Consider the following 15,219-nt stretch of genomic DNA (forward strand, 5'->3'; position numbering starts at 1 on the left):
ACAGTATATTAAAATCAATATTTGTTAGTATCCCTAAGTCTATGAGACTGAAGAAGCAACAAGGGATACCTGGGATGGTGTTGCAAATATTATAGATTTAAAATACTGGGTGGGTAGTAGCAATATTCTAACTGGCCAAGTCATACTGAGGGGACAGTAAAAGGACACAAAGCACTACACATACATGTTGCTTAGAAAATGGTACATATTGCTAGCAAGAAACAGCAGCCACACTTTTGACCTGATGGAGTAACCTTCCATGTTGCGTGCACAAATATATTTTATTGGTCGGCCATGGCAAACTCATTTCTAGTGGAATAACTTCTGGGGCCCAGACCTCCCTGCAAAATGTTTATATTGGCTGTCCGCACAAAATCAGGCTTGGATGATTTTTTGGACAGACAGAATATCAAAGGCTATTGTTATACTAAACTCTATAGTTAGTATAGATATGGGTATATATCATTTATGCGAAAGTATGGAGGGGTGTGTGTATGGATACTGGGTTTTCATTTGGAGGGGTTGAACTTGATGGACTTTGACTTTTTTCAACCCAGTTTAACTATGTAACTATGTATGGGTCATAAACATGAAGCACTGCAGACCATTCACAAAGCGCAAAATTACAGACATCTTGCGATTTCATGTGCGCTGCGTGTTACCCATTGCCCCCCAAACAGGAAGATACCTCCCCCCTCGCCCATTGCTGAGGGTTCTGTTTCCTCTGTATTGACACTACTGCTCATTTCCTTAGTACTGTGTTTATATGAAAACACTATCCAGTTGGCAATCCCCAATAAAACTTGCTCCAGCTGCAGACTCCATCTGTTTCCACTTTTATTCTGTCATAAACAAACTAACCTTCCTCTCCTGTCCAGTCAGCCTTTAGTCTTATCCGTCAAAGGGCAATTAAATCTTAAACACCTGGCTGTAGATTCTGCCTAGAAACATATAGTTCAATACTGCTCTGGATCCTGTCACCGGTGTTATAAGCAAAACAGATGCTGCAGGGATTGGATTCAAATCATTGCTGTCCTACAACCCCAAGGGGCATTTTTATGAGTCTCCAGTTACATTGTTCAAGTGGTCACCCTACTGAAAAATAAGACTGGACACTTAGTAGCCATTCAGCGCATGAAACAATGTAGCATGTTTTTAAAGGTGTGCTTTTCAACATAGCCTCTCAAATATATATACTACAGTGTAATTAAAGGCGTGGTTCACCATTGGATTAACCTTTAGTATGATGTAGACACTCATATTCTATAATATATAATGTAGACACTCATACTATTTTATATTTTTAGCTTTTTGTTCACCAGATCTACAGTATGGAATTTCAGCAGCTATCTGGTTGCTAGGATGCAATTTACCCCAGCAACCAGACAGGGGTTTGAATGAGAAATATGAAAAAGGAAAAGTAGATATAATGGTACACATTATGGTACAAAGTTACACATTAACAATAAAATTGTAGATCCACCAATCTGACAGTCAGAAACAGGCAGAAGACAAATAATTAAAAATTTAGGGAGTTATATTTCGGTTTTAACAGATACACACAATCTGGGGCAAATTCACTAAGATTCGTAGTTGCGCCAGCGTCCGCTTCGCCGGACTTCGCCAGGCGTATTTTGGCCAGCGCTACGCAAATTCACCTAAATCCGAAGTTGCGCTCAGGGGAAGTGTAAGGTTGCGAAGTTGCACTAGCGTTAATTCACCAAGCAAAGCGAAGTTACACTAGCGATGCCTAATTTGCATACGGCGCAAAATTGAAGTTACAATGGAGGTATATGTAGCATCACTACACAAGCCTGGGAAACATTCAAAACAGCAAATAACATTTTTATTTTGCCCTAAACATGTGCCCACTGTATAGTTAAGGTGCCATGAGTTAGGAAATGTAGGGGGGAAGGAGGGGAGACCCAAAAAAAATTTCGATCTTTTTCAGCCTATCACCCATAAAAAAACGCCAGCATTTTTTGGGACTTAGAAAATGTTTTACTTTTTTTTGAAGCAATCCCTATCTACTTCGCCTGGTCTGAGGTGGCGAAGGAAGTCTGGCGTAAAAAGTAGCGTTCAGAAAAATGCGCGCGGCAGTGAATTTGCGTAGTTACGTCCGTTGCGCAAATAGCCAGGCTAAGGGTGCGAAGTAACACTAGCGAATTTACGCCAGTGTCCGTTAGTGAATCGGCGAATTAACTAAAATGCGATACGCTAGCGAATTAACGCTAGCGTTAGGCGCTACGTCCTTTAGTGAATTTGCCCTAAAGGGAGACAAACCCACCTTCCTCTCCGTGCACTTTGCCATCGTAATTATTGATCAGTTCCTCAATAAAGGTCTCATCCTCTTCCTTGACTTCATCGCCCATGTAAGGAATATTACATAGAACAGTCTCATCTTCCACCTGTAATACCATACACCAAAGGAAGATAAAAGGGGTTATTTATCAAAATATGAAAAGTTCTCACTATTTTCTGAAAACTACTCCAACCAAATCTGCACAGACTTTCCCCCCTATTTATCAATACATTTTTATGAACATTTCTTGTGAGGGAAAAAGAAATTGATAGAATGATATGAATTTTTCGTATTTGTCGCTGAAAACAGTTTTTTTCAGATTGGACGGCCAAAAAACCATCAAAGTCTTTGGATTATTGAAGGAAGGCCAGCGCAGATCAGGATATCAACGGACATCTGCCATTGACTTCTACTTGAACTTGGCAAGTCTGAGCTTTTTATTCAGACTTTTAACACCATCGGGTTTAATAAATCACTAAAAATGTTAAAAAAAAATGAAAAAATTATGTTTTTCCCCTTGAAAAGTCTGACCAGACTTTAATAAATAACCCCCTAAAGGTTAACCCCCATATGTAATAAAAGGCACTAAGTTTGGTCAGGTACAGTTGCCCATAGCAACCAAGAAAAGGGTTTGCTTCTTAATGATTGGTTGACATAGGTAAGGGCTGTCCAACTTGAGACCCGTGGGCTGGAGTGGCCCTCCAAAGGTTTTTTATGGTCCCCAGTCTGCTCAGAGGCTCTACAGACTTAATTATATGAGGTCATCATTTTAATTTTATCTAGACCTCCAAAGTGCTGTATGAACTATAGCTGGCCAACTACATCTATTAATCATTAAAGTGTAAGCAGCAAACTTTGCAGCAGGAGCACCTGCCTGGGATATCAGGTAAGTGATTATTATCACTGGGCGCCTAACATTTGGCACACCCAGCGATTAAACCTTTCCTTCTTCTCAAAATACAGATAAAACAAAAACTGTAAACATAAATTCAAAATGCTGCTTATTAACTCACAGGACAATATCAAGATATTTTTTATTCAAACGGTGCTTCTCTTTACATTGCTCTTAGCCAAACTGGACATACCGGTAACTATTGTGATGAATAAATGCAGCATATATAAAAACCACGTATATACGTACATACCATGAAATTTTGCTGCAGGGGTGACCATGAATACATGATGGGCACTAAAGCCACGGTGTTCAGGGATCCCATAAATATGGTCTGGACAGCAAAACCTGGGAAGCTGCTTTCTACTGTGGACTGCAGAAGTAAAAAGACAGCTCGGTTCAATGTTATTGTTTATCACTCACCAACATCAAAGATCAGAGAAAGGCCTAAAGTTTCTGTTGACAATTAGTAAAGAAAAATTACTTTGCAGTTTCAATAGGAAATAACACTGGAGATTGCAAAATTTAAACTTTAATATAGTCTATCAAATGATACAGACTGGAATATGTTGAGACAGTTTGCAATTGGTTTTAATTTTTTTATTATTTGTGGTTTTTGAGTAATTTAGCTTTTTATTCAGCAGCTCTCCTGTTTGCAATTTCAGCACTCTGGTTGCTAGGGTCCAAATTACCCTAGCAACCATGCCTTGATTTGAATAAGAGACCGGAATATAAATAGGAGAGGCCCTAATAGAAAGGTGAGTAATAAAAAGTAGCAATAACCATAAATGTGTAGCCTTACAGAGCATTTGTTTTTTTTAGATGGGGTCAGTGACCCCCATTTCAAAGCTGGAAAAAGTCAGAAGAAGAAGGCAAATAAATCAAATACCAATTGAAAATACCAATTGAAGACCAATTGAAAAGTTGCTTAGAATTGGTCACTCTATAACATATTAAAGTTAACTTAAAGGAGAACCAGCCCCTTTAGTGGAATCTATAAAGAGTACATGTTACATACAGTACGTTACTGAGATAATATTAATTAACAAAGGAAAAAAGCAGGAAAGGCAATGTATCTCACATACAAAGACAAATGTGTCCTGGTATGTACCACAATGGCCCCATATCAAGAATGTTATTGAGGATATCCAGGTAGAAATCTGGAAGGAAGACCCTCTATGCTGAAGCTCCAGTTTTGCCCTTTCATTCATCATTGCAGCACAAGTTTATCAAACATCATATACAGACAGGGAAGTGATTCCACATGAACAGCACATCTGGAGGCACATTTATCAAAGGTCGAATTTCGAATTCATGGGAGTTTTTAAAAACTCCCCTAAATTCCCATAAATCCGAAATTCGACCAATCAAAACTTATTTAACATTTTTTTTGAATCTTTAAAACTAGGATGAATCAAATCGTCCTGAAAACTCAAATTGAATTTCGAATCGAATTTGATTCGTGTTTAAACAATTTGATTTGAGTTTTTTTCTCTGAAAAAAACTTGAATGTCAGGAAGGCTGCAAACAACTCCAAATTGATCCCTGGACCTCTCCCATTGACGTAAACAGCAATTGGGCAGGTTTTAGGTGGCGAATAGTCGAATTTGAGTTCTTAAAGGGCCAGAGAATGATAAATCTCAGAAATCAAATATTTCAACAGTTTTGATCATAAAAAAAGTTAGAACATTCGAATTCTCAAGTCAACCCTTCATAAATCTGCCCTTTAGTGTAAGAACACCCTCATTTGAATGCAAAGGGAATTTTGCTTCTAAAATGTACATTTTTATGGAATATCCTAAACTCACCCAAAGCTCAACCACTGGACTTTAAAACACAGCTTCTTTAAAGCATAGCTACTGATTAGATCCACCGGCCTGTTTTGCCTTTATTGGGGCTCATCAGTGTTTTGTATGGTGTCTCATCATTACTTAAAATGCCATGGAAATGGTTATTCCAGGTTTGGACCTATGGTTAGGCAGTGGAGCAATAGGGCAGGGCACAATTCCATTGAAGCACAAAAAAGGAAAAGGATCAGTGAAGCCATTCTATATTTGTGTTTTTTTTGTAAATTGATTACATTTATTCATTCTACAGCTTTTAGGTTGAAATGCAGCCTGCCATCTGGTTGCTAAGGGTTAATTAACCTGGCAAACAGGCATCAGTATCAAGATCAGGAAGGGAATTAGGGGCATGATGACCAACTATTTTTTGTTGGAAGCATCAATGACACGGACAACGTAACAAAGACCAACTGAAATGGTGCTTAGGTCCATCTATAATGTACTAAAAGATAATTTTAAGGTAAACTTCTTTAGTGCACATACTAAGGACACATATTTAGAAGTTTACGAGTGAAAACACACACCATTAAGGACCTACAATCATTACAAGTTTTGTAGGGTGGCAATCTACAAGGCAAAAATAGGAAATGAGAAAATGATTGGTTCGCTTGCAAATACAGTACTAATGTCCAAGGGCATCCACAGTGGGAAGGGGGCGCTCCCCCTGGAGTTTTCCCCTCAAGTAGGGCCCCTGCTCAGGCCTCCTCCATACTCCACCCACTCTCAGCCCTCATGCATGCATTATTAGTCCTCCTAGCTGTAAAGAGATCCCTGACCCTATAACCCTAATGTTACGGTTCATCTATGAGTATGAGTTAGGGTTTGGCTGGATGATGCAGGACAGCTGACAGTGAAAGCATTGAGTAGGGATAAATACTGAGGAAGAGAGCCTGACCTGACAATGGATCCATGTTATGGTGAGGTCAAGACACTGTAATAAGGGGAAGACAGCAGAGGATTGAGGGCACGTTTTTTGGGGGGGGGCATGAAGATACAGTAGAACCCCCATTTTCCGTTTTTCAGGGGACCAGGAAAAACTTATGTAAAATACAGGAAGATGTAAAATCAGGGGAATGAGTTAAAGTAACTTTTTCTTCAAGTACTGAAAGGATATAAGCACAGGAGTCCATTTTACTTTGAGATACAATATTTACTGTGCAAACAACAAAGGTTAAGTATTGCAGCGTTGTAACACTATGGGGGGGGGGGCATGTGTAAGGCACATACACAACCTAAAGCAATAGGTGATTGGTGCAGGACTTATAAGGGGCAGACTAATTGGAATTGACCATTTAGAGGCAGGACCATGGCAAAATATAAATCTGGTTATAATTTGAAATCTCTTTATTTCACAAATAACATTCATAGAGGGGAAAAACAGTTTTTGGGAACATCAGGACAAAATTTTGATGTAAAATCTGGGAAAACATTACTTAAAATCAGGGAAATGCACCCATTGAAATGCATTATAAATTGGTGTGACCACAAATAAAAATGTAAAATGCGGGGAAACTTAAAATCAGGTACTTAAAATTGAGGTTTCACTGTATGTTGGAAATACAGATGTCTGTCGGGTTGGAAGAGTGCATTGTAATAGCAGGTGATATGGGAAGGCCAGAGATGGAAACTCATGCTGAGCAGCAATATGAGGAGCAGATCAATGAAGAAAGCACAACGTTTTGTCGATATACTAGAGGTCTGACAAGGGGGAGTAGTATTGCAGAGAAGTGCTAAATACAACAATACACTGTAGTAGTACACAAGGCTTAGGCTACTCTTAAACATCTCATCAATGTTAATGCAGGTATGGGGCCTGTTATCTAGAATGCTCGGGACCTGTTATCTAGAATGCTCGGGACCTGTTATTTAGCTAACGGATCTTTCTGTAATTTGGACCTTCATATCTTAAGTCTACTAGAAAATCATGTAAACATTAAATAATAGGCTAGTTTTGCTTCCAGTATATCAAGTACAAGGAATTGTTTTATAAATACAGAGAATAAGGAAATCGTTTTTAAATATTTTGATTGTTTGGAGTCTATGGGGAATGGCCTTTCTGTAATTTGGAAAATTTCTGGATAGCGGGTTTCCGAATAATGAATCCCATATCTGAAGTGTATGAACAAGACTACAGGTCTAATGCAGCTATGTTTACTTAGAAAGCTTATATCAGTTTAGACCAGACCATTGATTTTTCTAGAGTCCCTCTCGTTTGGTATGGTGTTAACCAATAGGGGAATCTTTACATAATATTTAAAAAAGAGTTCTGTTCTCCATCTGGCAATTATAGGCCTGTAAATTTAACATCTGTATTAAGCAAGTCATTTAAAAAGGCTTAAAAAAGCACATTCAAGATTCAGCCCTGAAGAATGGCATTATAAGTAATCATCAGCATGGATCTATCAAATATATTATGTCAAAGAAATTGACTTGCTTTTAAAGGAAGATGAACAGTGGTCTTGCAGTTGATATTGACTTCTTAAAGGGGTGTTTTCCCTTTGAGATAGCTTTTAGTAAGATATAGAACTGCTAATTCTAAGTAGTTTTTCAGTTGGTCTTCATTATTTATTTTTTATAATTTTTGAATTATTTGCCTTTTTCTTCTGACTCTTTCAAATGGGGAGTCACTGAGCCCATCTAAAACCAATTGCTCTGTAAGGGCAGAGACAAGTCTCCTCTTCTTTGGGGGTGACTAATCTCCCTGAACTGCCTTCCCGCCGGCGTGATGGCACTCAGAGCGATTCTTTTTCCGAAGTCGCCGAAGTTTCCTCGTAAGAATAAAAGAGAATTCCACATATATACCAATGTACAATGCTTTTCTGAGCTCTTTTGTAAATGTAGTGTATATACATTTTGCTTTTAATTTCATATTAGCAGTTTTTACACATTAATATCATTAATGTGCAACTGATCTGCCTGGCAAAATCCGAGTTAAGGGAAACCTGAATTGTTGGAGAAACCGGAATTGTTAGGGGAACTTGTATTGTTTGCTATGGCTTAGTTCTAATACGCCCAGGTCCTTTTGTCTTAAATTGGGCATGTACCATCCCATATAACGCACAAGTAAACATGCTTTTCTGCAATACCTTTTTCAAAAATGGGTGGCCACTTGTAGATTCCATCATTTGAATGGGTTGCACACTTAATTTCTTCCAGTCTTCATTTAAAAGGTTTGCCCTTTCTTGTGCTTTATTCAGGTTTTCTACATAAAACATCTGCCATGATTAGAAAAAGGACATAATGTTAAAATCTTTATGTAATCCCATAGTGACCTGCAAACTTTACTTATAAAAGTGTTATACCCACATATATTCATAGCTAGATAATCCATTTATTTAAAGGGGTGGGTCACCTTTAAATGAACTTTTAGTATGATATAGATATTAATATTCTGAGTGAACATGATTTGACAAGTACAGGTATGAGATTCCTTATCAGGAAACCCATTATACAGAAAGCCCGGTTACAGCAAGGCCCTCTACCATAGACTTAATTTTAATGGGCACCTGACACCCCCATATTCTTTCCCCCACTGGAGGTTTTCCTCAAGTGGAGAGCAGCAAATAATTAAAAAATTTAAAAAGTATTTCCTTTTTCCCATTATACTTTCTTCACTGTTTTGCGATTTTTTGTTTTCCATACAACCATTTTCTCTGCTACAATTTCTGCCCCTTTATATTTATTATTTACTATTTCCTTCCTACCCTTAATTTGCGCCAATCTGTGCTGTACATTTAAAGACACCACAAACTGAAACAGATCACCACTAATATTTTCAGCTAGTAAACCTTTCATTTTTGCCACAAACCTATTAGGTATTGATCCATTTCATTTTGTAGCAAAGCATCCTTGCAGAAGTGCAATATGGACATTCATATGTATGACTGAGCTGCACCATTTTTTAACCAGTTATCACAAAGGGTATTAAGTCAGAAATCCAACACCTCAGTGTGCAAATAATTTTATACTATAAACACTCATATCTCATAAAATTTTAAATGTCTAATTCGAGTTGTTCATGTATTAGTCTGCTTTTTAACTTACACTTGCTGCGGTGTTGGACTGAAAACGTTTCAACTGCTGCAGCCGTATGTATTCTGACCGCACTCTTTCTTTCCAACACATCAAAGTTTTAGTGTAGTTTGGATCTGGAGGCTCCATTGTGCTAATAAGGTAAAGTAAAAAAGCAAAACGTAAGTACAGGTATGAGATCCATTATCCGGAAACCGTTATCCAGAAAGCTCCAAATTACGGAAAGGTCAAGTCCCATTTTATCCAAATAATCCCGATTTCCCTTTTTCTCTGTAATAATAAAACAGTACCTTGTACTTAATCCCAACTGAAATATAATTAATCCTTATTGGAAGCAAAAACAGCCTATTGGGTTTACTTAATGTTTACATGATTTTCCAGTAGTCTTAAGGTATGAAGACTACTAGATTACAGAAATATCCATTATCCAGAATACCCCAGGTCCCAATCATTCTGGATAACAGGTCCCATACCTATTTTAGCTGATTAAGAAAAAGGACTTTCTCCTCCTACAACGGTCAGACACTGACCCATGCAGTTGTAAATATTCTGGGATATATAAACTGTGGAGCTGCTTTATGGAGGGGGGGTCATAATCACAACTGAAACAGTCGCGGCTATTGCAGAAAGTATAAATTAAACAGTTTTTTCTTATCACAGATAATTAATTTCAATGGATGCAGTGTGTTCCAAAAAACAAAATGCCCACTGTTTAGCAATTTGGTTTTAGTTACATCACTTACTGGTGCAACTGACCAAACTGGACAAGCATATTATAAAATAGATATATGAACTCAGATCTGTATTGAAAATGGCAATTATTATATTCATACCTGTGCAGGATGGTAGAGCAATCCTTGGGGGTGACAGAACGCCTCACAGGCTATACATGATATCTGGCTTAATATCAGATTTCTATTGTCATCAAAATGCTGCAGGCAGGAAGAAAACAGTATTATTATCAGCATGTGTTGATTAAGCACAACCTTATTACTAATCTCCGTACACCAGAAAGGTGTATACATTAAGCCTACAGACTACATAATACAGAAGGTAAACAGGGTCCTGTACCTCGGAAAAAATGCTTACAGCTGTTTTTTTGTTGTTTTACCTCTTAGAACTGTCATGACATCAGAGCTGCAAAGAGATCCATTGCTCACTCAGTGCTCAGTGTGTAGGCTGCAATGAGGGTTGGGCATGTCTTTTCATTCTCTCTGAGGAAGTGGTCATACGTGTGAGTGACAGTCAGTCCTGTGCAATAGCAGCGCAAGTCCCACCCCGTCTCCCTGCTCTAAACCTGATCAGACTGCGTGTACTGTTCATGGCTGTTAGTCGAGCTGCAGCTATCACATCTCATCCACAGACCATTTACTGTGTAAAACTGCCTTCAGTAGGGCATACCACTCCTTTAAAACACTACATGTTATACTAGGTTGGGGCCCTCCTGCTGTCAGCTAGCCACAACTCTCTTCAACCATTACAATGGTACCTGAGGAGGTTGCTGCTCAGCTGTCACATGGAGGTATATTCTAACTTAACAGTATTCAATAGCACATACAGGAAGGTGTTCCCATTATCTGTCCATGAATTAAAACTACCTCCAGCTATCTGACAGGAGACAGAAGACTGCAGCTTGTCTTTTTCACCAGCAATGCTCTGTTTGTTCTCTGGTTTGCAAGTCTGTTGGACCCTTTAATGCCATGTTGTTACCTCAATCCTAACTGCATCAGGGCTGTGCTGAAGCTGACAGTCACCAACATTTTTGCTGGGAGGGGGAAGAACCAATGACAATATTGCTTTCCTCAGTGAGCCAATAAAAACACTGACACTGGTGAATGGGTGGGCTCCGTGGCATGGTTAGCACTTTAGCCTACCAACTGGAATGAAGGAAGTGTGAAAACTGAAACCATTGTTTATAAAGGGGGTAGCACTCTCTGCAGTTCCAAGCCTCTGTCTGGAATACATCATTATATTCTGATTTCTGATTGGACAGCTCAGCAAAAATTTACAAATGAAGTGTTTGGTTGCCATAGAAATTAAAACGCCTTTCACATAGTGCCTTTCAGCTAAAACGTATAAATTTATAATTAATTCAGTGTTTGTAGAAATAAATTTCACTATGTATGGTTTCATGCCTAACACCTCCCCCTAGGGTTGCCACCTTTTCTGAAAACAAACATCGGCCTTCCTATATATTTATGTTTTTTTCATATTTTTGAAAAATACCAGCCAGGTGGCAACCCTACCTCTCCCCCCACCCGTGGGAGTTAACTCAGGGGTCCAAAACCACCGGGCTGGAAGCGGGCTGGGGACACTCCCGCACTGGAAAAACGTGGCACGCCGAATTGGACGCCGGCGCGTCCAAATTTGTTGCCGACCCCGTCCCCCGCCAACCGCCGACCCCGTCCCCCGCTGACCCCTCCCCGACCCCGGTCCTTGGAGAGAAAAAAATAGTTTGACACCGGTCCCCGGTCCAAAAAAGGTCGGGGACCCCTGAGTTAACTGACTAAATCTGTTCCCTAGGTGAGCAATCCTTTTTAGAAAAAAAAGGCAATAGTTTAGGAAACTTTTTGCCAATGCAACACGTCACTATTTGCCTGACTTTACCAGGCATTACAACTGAAAGTGCAGTCTGAAAAGTGCAATTTAGGATGCAAGGCATACCTCCCAACTGTTCCGTTTTTTGCGGGACAGTCCAGATTTTGACAGCTCAACGCGCAGTCCCTGATTGTTACTGAAATGTCCTGACTTTCTCTCTCCTGCACTGAACAGCCAGGAAAAAGATACAAAGTTTTTAATACTTAATTGGCTTTTGCCAGAGTCCAGAATACGTGCCACGTGCACTTAAGATACTTTTGTAACACTTTAAGATAAGCAAAGAAACAGTTGTAACAATTTAAGATAAACAAGTTTTTTGGGGAAACTGATTTGCAGGTTAAAGGGCAATTCACCTTCATTAGCAAAACTCTAATAACTAACCACAGAAATGTGCTCAAACTTTCATAACCTGCCAAATTTTGTGAAATGAACATGTAAGTAGGGGGTGTGGCCACAAAAATGGGCATGGTCAAAAAATTATTTTTGTGCCTCTTTCTATTTCCAAAATGTTGGGAGGTATGGCAAGGAGTAATTTTTTTTCCACTATGCAGCATTTCCCCCATAATCCCTGTTTAATTATGACATTGAAGGAAAAATGCGGCGAGTCAACTGCATTGGATGCATTAAATTAGGGATGCACTGAATCCACTATTTTGAACCCCCGAATCCTTCAGGAAAGATTCGGCCGAATACCAAATGAGGGGTGGGAAGCGGAAAACATTTTTTACTTCCTTGTTTTGTGACAAAAAAATCAAGCAATTTCCCTCCAGACCCTAATTTGCATATGCAAATTAGGATTTGGATTCGTTTCGGCCGGGCTTCGAATCCGAATCCTGCAGAAAAAGGCCGAATCCTGAACCGAATCCTGGATTCGTTGCATCCCTAATCAAAATGCACACAATTTGGCTGGTCGCTATGGCAACCCCAATGCTACCACCACCTTCTATATGGCAGTAACTCCAGGGTACGCTAGTGACAATAGGCTCAGCAGCACTGAGCACAACTATGCGGAGATTCAAGGACTAATTTCTTTCAGGACATGAAGGTCTTAATTCTACAAGGGAACTTTAAAACTGAACGGGAAAGGAAGATTATAAATTCAAATGTATGGAGTTATTTAACACATTAAGACAGGGCCTTAATTTAGGGTCAGGTTTCATGTCACAATACGTGAACTGACTGAATCCAGACTCCTGGACTATTTACAACCCACCCTAATTCATTGTATTATCTCTACATTTGATCTTTATCTATCTGTAACATTCTAATTTATTGCCCATGAATACCTTTCATGAATAGCTTTCATTTGTATTTTGCCTGACGAAGGGGCCTTGGTGCTCCAAAAGCTTGCAATGTATTTTTATTGTTAGCCAATATAGATATCACTTCTACAATACTTTTTGTATTAGTTTGTTTTTTTATTTGTTACTAATGCAGACACAAATTTATGTCTGTGTTGGTAACATGGGGTCAAGTTGCAATGCCATTTTACCAGTATCAATATAGGTGTGAGTTGTGCAGGTGCCAACATGGTGATGATTGCAGCACAGGAATAACATTGCTAGTGGGCTTCATGTGCAGAAGCACTCTGGACTTTGGGGTATATTTATCAAAGCGTGAAATTAGTGACCACCACAGTCCTCTACTCTCCATTCATTTCTATGGCATTTTGAAAGGCATATTTATCAAATCGTGAATTTTTTTAAATACTCCTTTAAAAATCCCGTAGAAATGCATGGATCCCAAACTTCACTCTTTGATAAATATACCTCTTTGTATCTTGTAGCTTATGCAGCAAAGCAAGAACAAGTATAGAGGAGTTCCTTTCTGAAGAGACTTTGGGTACAAAAGAAAATGCATTTTGGTAATTTTTGACTTTCCACAAGATGGTAGCATTGCAACAATGAAGGTCTACAAATTAAAAATCCGATCGTCAGCCCAATGTATAGGACTCACAGACTCAATCAGGGTCATTTACTTATGTAAATGGGACCTGTTATCCAGAATGCTTGGGACCTGGTGTTTTCTGGATAATAGATCTTTCCATAATTTTGATCTCCATACCTTAAGTCTACTAGAAAATAATTTAAACATTAAAGAGACCAAATAGGCTGGTTTTGCTTCCAATAAAGATGAATTAAATTTTAGTTTGGATTGAGTACAAGGTCCTGTTTTATTATTACAGTGAAAATGTAAATCATTTTTAAAAGTTTAGATTATTCGAATATGGGATATTATGTCTATGGGATACAACCTTTGCGTAATTCAGAGCTTTCTGGATAACGGATTTCTGGATAATGGATTCCATACCTGTACAAATATGCAATACCCAGAAAGCAGGGGTTTTTCAATAAAACCAGCATAATTGCGACCTTGAGGGGAATTGGATTCCTACACAATTTGATACAATTGTTTCAGAATTGGGTCATTTTGGGCACACAGTGTTGGCATACATGACTCTTTAGGCATACATGACCGATAGTAAATGTGCCCCTTATTGTAAATTGGCATCCACATTGTTTACAAATCATCTTCCTTATAGTCATATTAATTTGGGATGCCTCAATATGGCAAATGTCACACCCCGTTGGGACCATGACTGAAAAATAAAAGGTACATCAGTTGAAAAAAAGTTTATTTTCAAACCAAATTAAGTATTTAACTAACTGTAATTATGAAAGGCAGTTGATCCTGAAACCCCAGAGTACATTAAATCTTTGGGACAGAGATTCAGATGTCAAGGGTAAGCAAGAAGCTTAAACTGATTCTGTAATTTAAAGAACTCATCCCCCTAAGCTTCCAGGCATTGCCCCCCTCCCTGCAATGTGCTTTAGAGTAAAAAATTCTCACCCAGCAGCTGAGCTCTGATCTCCCAGTCGACATCTTGCGGATCTTTGTGTAGTCTTCAGGTCTCAACGCTGATGTGTGCATGCGCGGTTGAAGCCAATTCTTGACTTGGCCCAACTGCGAATGCGCGAAGAGACCCGAAGACTACATGAAGATCTGCAAAATGGCAGATCTAAAGCACATTGGGGGAGCGAGAGGGAAGGGGGCAATGAATGGCCCTAAAACTAATTTGCGGTGGGGCGGGTGAGTAACCGCAATTTATGCCACAGTCAATTGATTACTATGATGGCTTCAGGTTGTACTTTCCAAGGACTGTTGTTATTTTGCAGCATTAGGGTTAATCCAAAGGCCAGTTATCAGAAACTTGGACAATGGTAAGACAAAAAAGACAAAGTGCGAACTTTTCCATACATTAGCCTTTTTGCCAGAGTCTGCTTCGCCAGATTTTTCATATTTTAATGTGGGCTAATGTTTAAAATTTGAAACTTTTAATAAAGATTTAGCGATTTCAACGTTTTAATTTTGTCTTTGTGTTTTTTTTCCTTGTATACTATGTTACTGGTCCTTTAAAAAGCCTTTATTTGTTAGAGATGGTTTTTAGATCTCTTGACATGTTTCCGGCCCCAGTTTTGGCCTTTTTTCAAGCTTCTGAAATACAATTGGCCTAACATTTTACTACAGTGCCATCTACAGGCTAATTAGAA

General features: G+C 38.9%; 1 protein-coding gene across 5 annotated transcripts in view; it reads right to left on the reverse strand.

The window, feature by feature from the left end:
- ezh1.S (enhancer of zeste 1 polycomb repressive complex 2 subunit S homeolog) overlaps window positions 1-10,811 on the reverse strand; it is a 33,714-nt gene extending 22,903 nt beyond the window's left edge. Inside the window, exons 1-6 of one of the 5 annotated variants that reach the window (XM_041578380.1) lie at window positions 10,781-10,811; window positions 9,904-10,002; window positions 9,083-9,203; window positions 8,125-8,253; window positions 3,448-3,567; window positions 2,288-2,408 (exon numbers count right to left, since the gene is read on the reverse strand). In XM_041578380.1, the coding sequence (XP_041434314.1) occupies window positions 2,288-2,408; window positions 3,448-3,567; window positions 8,125-8,253; window positions 9,083-9,199 (487 nt within the window). In that variant the 5' untranslated portion in view covers window positions 9,200-9,203; window positions 9,904-10,002; window positions 10,781-10,811. The other 4 variants (XM_041578379.1, XM_018238353.2, XM_018238354.2 and 1 more) reach the window with 4 other exon arrangements.
- Between the last annotated feature and the right edge of the window lie 4,408 nt (window positions 10,812-15,219).

The sequence above is a fragment of the Xenopus laevis genome, chromosome 9_10S, assembly GCF_017654675.1.
Source record: "Xenopus laevis strain J_2021 chromosome 9_10S, Xenopus_laevis_v10.1, whole genome shotgun sequence".
Taxonomy (NCBI): domain Eukaryota; kingdom Metazoa; phylum Chordata; class Amphibia; order Anura; family Pipidae; genus Xenopus; species Xenopus laevis.